Genomic DNA, 4,957 nt, shown 5'->3' with positions numbered 1-4,957 from the left:
TTTCAGTCTACAGCGGGGAGTAGCGTCCGTTGGGTGGCATACCAACTTTCGAGATATACCTGGGTGGAGGAGGCAGCTGTATTCACGTCGATATCCATCTTCAATCCGGAAGGCCCCACTGCTCGTGAGGTAGTGAGCTGTTCCCGATATGATGGTGCTGGGCTACTGTTATGATGTTCTAGATCTTCGCTGTAAAAGCCGGCAGGACTGCGAGTGAGGCCGATGGCTTCCTCACAGTCGATGGCAAGAACGAAATTGACGTGCCGGTCCCTCCCTTTTTAACAGCTCTCGTGAGGTCGATTACGAAGTGTCCATTTGGGTGATTCTTTTGGATTCAGGGTAGGGAGCTGTTCAACTATTTCTACGTGTATCAACTGGCCGCCGCATGGCTGCCGATATTCTGGGAGTACATCACCTATGGCATAGTCCTGCTCATACTCTCCTTGGCGAGCGCAATCGCTAAGGTGGCCGCTCCCGGTCATGTGGTAGGCTTTGATGATGAAGTTCAGGTGTTCACGGAGCGGCGCCAGAGGTTTGAGCTGAGAGATATGGCCAGGGTGACTGGAAATGTGTGGGTGAAAAGAGATGATGAATGGCAGAGGCTCACCAGCGACCTACTCGTACAGGGGGTAATTGGAGGGTTTGGTGATGCTGTTGCTGATGGTGTTGTCAGGATTTGATTGCTCTTATGGACGAGGACGCGGACGATTCGGATTATGAGGTTGGGCTACTGTCGGTTGATGCCATGATTATCAGTGGCAACGCAGTGTGTGATGAGAGCTTGCTCACTGGAGAGACTATGCCCATTCAGAAGTTTGAGGTGGGCTTATCGTGGATAGTCTAAAACCGTGTTTGTCTAAAACTCAACTATGAACGGAAATTCGTAATGGGGTTCGCTTATGGATATCAACCGAGCGAGCCCATTTAGAGGGCATATCACATTCATATCTCTCATTATATAATCATTACTATGAATCACTGATATCAGGATAACCCTTTCATATCTTTGGTTATATTATATTAGCTATGTTACCCATTATTTATATATTATATAGTAAATAATATAGTAGTAAAATGTTCAGTATATGAGATATCGAATAATAGTAAATAATATTTACTATTGACCGATATGTCACAGTGAACACAGAATATCAGGTGCCTTCTATTGACGATGAGCCGGAAGTTATGGACATCCCTCGAGATCCAAGAACAGAGAATAAGAAACATTATGTATTTGCTGGGACCAAGCTGCTGTCGGCCTCGGGAGCATCCAAAATCGATCTCCCTGAATCCTCGACCGGCAAGGGTGAGTATCGTACTATCCGTAAATGTATATACTCGATTGCGAGCAGTGCTGATGGTTCCGGGCGTGAGTCAAGTCCTTCAGCGTTGATTTGCTAGGTTGCCTGCTGATCGTCACCCATAGAGCATCTGATAGCCTACGTGGTCGACTGCTCCGAACGTTGCTGTTCGGTGCACCGGTGTCCGCCACGTGGATTAGAGAGATCTGGACGGTTCTCATCATACTCTTCGTCTTGGGCATAATTGACTTCATAATACTGAACGCCAAATACGACTTTAATCTGGGCAGCATACTAAACGCGTGCACGGCTGTCATCGGGATGATCAGTCCGTTGCTGTCGATAGCCGTAAGCCTTGGGGATCAAATCCTCTATGAGCATTCTATGTTGAATTATTGAGATACTCGGGGGGCAACTCGCATCTGCGGCAAGACTGAGAGCTGGGAATGCGAAGAAAAAGAGGATACCACTGTTGTGGCGGTGTCGTTCGAGGAGGATCGGTGAGTTTGAATTCTAATGCCTGGTCTATGCGCCTCGAAAATGTGCTGCATTGCTCTTTTCTCCGACTGTGAGTGAGAGGAGAGTCGTGGTTTTTATGGAAGTTGATCGGGGATGACGTTCCTTTATGTGGTGGAGGCTTCAGCTAAGGATGGTATTTACTGTGTGTTCAGAGACTGAGGAAGCATTCAAATCTTGTGATGACGAGGAAGAGGGTGACATCGGCGGCAATTTGCGCGTCCATTGTCGGGATGTGGCGAGACTTACACTCACTGGTAAGAGCCCATCGTACATCTCGCGGTGATTGCCGCGATTAATTTTAGGGCGCGTGACGCAGATGTGCTTTGATAAAACGGGGACTCTCACCAAAACGGGCTTGGACTTCCTTGGGATTGTTAACTTTGAGGAGGCGGAGTAAAATGAAGTCATGCTGAACTCTGCGAAAAATTCATTTCTTCGTCTCAGGTCGTTGGTACTGCCGCACATGGTGTACTTTGGTCGCCGCAATCAGGAAGGGCACATTGATGGTTCGATGGCTGTTGGTTTAGCGCTCACTCAAACGGTTAGCGTTCTCCCTGAAAACGAGCTCATCGGGAGCCAGGTAGATTTCCTCGAGTGCCACAGTGGTGTTGTATGGTTTATGAATAGGTTGAGCTCCGTATGGTTGAAGCTGCTAAGGTACTGGGTTGGGAGTATGATGCAGACTTGAAGACTGCTCGTGAGCCCAATGGTGAGGTTATTGTCCTACGGTCGCTCTTGTATGACATAGTTTAGGTGGTCGTCGTTGGAGAGTTGATAAGCAGCATACCTTCGACCATCACAGTATGACGATGAGCGTTGTGGTCACTGATCAGGGCAGTGGGGAATCATACGTATTCTGCAAGGGCTCTCATGAGGCCATCTTGGATAGGTAGGCTGCTCTGAATGTGATGGCGTGATGTACTGTACACAGATGTGGATCTATCGGGGAAGCTCTGAGGAGCAAGGCGATGTTGACAGCGGAGAAGTATGCCTCCCAGGGTTGTTATGTATTGGGCATTGCAACTAGGCGTGTGTCTGGAAACGAGGGTAGTGGGCTTGTCTCAACTTGATTGGATGGAAGTGCTGTTCGTAGGGTTGACACTATCACGACATGAACTGGAGGATGATCTAGAGCTACTGGGGCTGTTGTTATTCCGCAATGAAGTGAAGCCAGACTCGGCCCGGTACATCGACGTACTAAAGACGGGTGGGGTGGACAACGTTATGATCACCGGTGACTCGGTCTATAACGGTGCGGCTGTGGCACGGAAAGTCGGGATCATCCCCCATGGCTATCGGTAAGGCTTGGTCCTAGTTGAGGTGTCGTTGGTATGTCTATTGCTCTTCATTGAAGAATTCATCAGTTTGGTAGTGATCAGGAAAGGTTCATTAGTATCGCTAGTCGAATGAACTGTATCAACAGTAGTGTGAGTATACTTCGTTGATAGTCTTCGGGGCTTGTGGTATTACAGGAGTGTATTACCACTCCTAATGTACTCCTGTAATACTACAAGCCCCTAATTAAGGAGTGTATTAGGTCGATGCATTTTTCGCCATCTTTGCATCAGGTCGAGATTTTTTTACGCTGTTTACGGAATGATTCCTTGCTTCAGGGTTGTCATTGGTGATGTCGTATCATCACGAGAGGTCCGATGGGCGGATCTGGAAACGCAGGAGGAAGTGGATGAGGAGAGCTTCTTCGGCAAGGGCAGTGCTGATGAGGGGCGGCCCACTAGCCTCTGTGTCACGGGAGCATGCTTCTCGGAGTTGGCACGGGAGAATCGCCTCGTTTCGTTTATCGGTTGTCGAGGCACTTGTGATAATAGTCGCTTACGACCAGGGGTGAGGAGGTGAGCAGCAAGCACTGGGGTGTGCTGGTGTGTTATTGCTATTTCTTTAGACCTGGTCTGGTGGACTGTAGTTGTGCCCGTATACGGGTATTTGGTCGTATGACACCTCATCAGAAGGTGTCGGTTATTACAGCGTATTCCCGTCCACCTCTGAATCTAATAACTGGTATGTGTGGTGATGGTGGTAATGATAGTGGAGCCCTCAGGGCCGCAGCTGCCGGTAATAATAACCTCACCATGGTCAGCCGTATAAAGCATGTAGGTCTGGCCCTGAGTGGTAGAGTCGAGGCGAGTGTAGCTGCACCATTCAGTACGGATAGCCCCAGTATTGGCTCATTGGTACTCCTACTCAGAGAGGGTAATAATGAGGCCATCTGCTCCGCGTGGTAGCTCACGGTCTCTTGTCAGCTCGTGCTTCTATGTGTACATCGTTTGCATCGTATCGATTCCTGGTAGTTCGAGGTGTAATTGGGTCGATCGGCAAGGTTGGTGGCAGTCGCAGTGATATAATCCCACCAGTAGTTGGTTGTCATATTCAGATGATCCTTATGCTCTATGCTGGGGCTTACCTCACCCCTTTCGGTTTTATCTATCAAGACTTGGTCATGAACCCCTTGTTGCTTTGGGCACTTTCCATGGTGAGCTCATAGAATAGTCAGTGACAGAATTGTCGAGCCCTGGTTGTCAGTCGAAACCGTCCAAAACCCTGGCCCGAGTGCCTCCTGAAGGAAGCCTGCTTGGCCCAATGATGGTCATGTCTGCATCGTTGACGGTAAGTGGTGGTGCCGACCACCATGGTGGAATTCACCGACGGCTCTTCTGTGTGATTCAGATAATTATTGGTGTGATATTCCTATTAGCAGCTTTCTTCATCCTCTTTAGTAACGATGGAGAGGAGTGGTTTGTAAGACGGGCGTACCCTCATTGTTCACTGGGGAGAGACTCTCTGATTTAGGCACGATTCGATGGCTCTAATAGTGAGGTCCGGGAGTGGCAGAAGCGATCGGACAACTTTGAGGCGGCTCTGACGTGGTTGTGGCTCTCGTGGATTACATTCGATACCGCAGTTTGCTATTCTTATGGAGATGTTCATCGAAGGCCGGTGTAAGTCCCATGCGGGAGGTATCGGGTTCAAACCCTGGAAGCGACATTTAGCATAGTAATTGTCATTATATTGGTCAGGTACCGTAATTTGACTCTAGTGTTTGTTGTACTCCTTACTGGTACGCCACTCCTTGTGCTTCTCCTGGCTTCGAGCAGTCAGTTCAGTTGTGCTTTCAAGGTAGC

General features: G+C 48.8%; 1 protein-coding gene across 1 annotated transcript in view; it reads left to right on the top strand.

Annotated features, from left to right (window-relative positions):
* Positions 1–148: 148 nt before the first annotated feature.
* Pmar_PMAR019631 (cation-transporting ATPase, putative) overlaps positions 149–4,957 on the top strand; it is a gene marked incomplete at both ends in the record, with an annotated part of 4,929 nt that continues 120 nt past the window's right edge. The window contains 25 exons of the mRNA XM_002772735.1: positions 149–154; positions 183–290; positions 339–464; positions 510–629; positions 698–820; positions 1,156–1,306; positions 1,402–1,649; positions 1,702–1,801; positions 1,973–2,074; positions 2,123–2,213; positions 2,265–2,400; positions 2,448–2,529; positions 2,574–2,709; positions 2,752–2,867; positions 2,914–3,118; positions 3,434–3,613; positions 3,721–3,883; positions 3,926–4,028; positions 4,079–4,155; positions 4,210–4,308; positions 4,359–4,442; positions 4,503–4,574; positions 4,626–4,774; positions 4,853–4,893; positions 4,953–4,957. Coding sequence (XP_002772781.1) covers positions 149–154; positions 183–290; positions 339–464; positions 510–629; positions 698–820; positions 1,156–1,306; positions 1,402–1,649; positions 1,702–1,801; positions 1,973–2,074; positions 2,123–2,213; positions 2,265–2,400; positions 2,448–2,529; positions 2,574–2,709; positions 2,752–2,867; positions 2,914–3,118; positions 3,434–3,613; positions 3,721–3,883; positions 3,926–4,028; positions 4,079–4,155; positions 4,210–4,308; positions 4,359–4,442; positions 4,503–4,574; positions 4,626–4,774; positions 4,853–4,893; positions 4,953–4,957 — 2,823 coding nt within the window. The remainder of the gene's footprint in view (positions 155–182; positions 291–338; positions 465–509; positions 630–697; positions 821–1,155; positions 1,307–1,401; positions 1,650–1,701; positions 1,802–1,972; positions 2,075–2,122; positions 2,214–2,264; positions 2,401–2,447; positions 2,530–2,573; positions 2,710–2,751; positions 2,868–2,913; positions 3,119–3,433; positions 3,614–3,720; positions 3,884–3,925; positions 4,029–4,078; positions 4,156–4,209; positions 4,309–4,358; positions 4,443–4,502; positions 4,575–4,625; positions 4,775–4,852; positions 4,894–4,952) is intronic.

Source organism: Perkinsus marinus (genome assembly GCF_000006405.1).
Source record: "Perkinsus marinus ATCC 50983 genomic scaffold scf_1104296960410, whole genome shotgun sequence".
NCBI classification, from domain to species: Eukaryota; Perkinsozoa; order Perkinsida; family Perkinsidae; genus Perkinsus; species Perkinsus marinus.
This window is presented reverse-complemented; position numbering and strand designations above follow the sequence as displayed.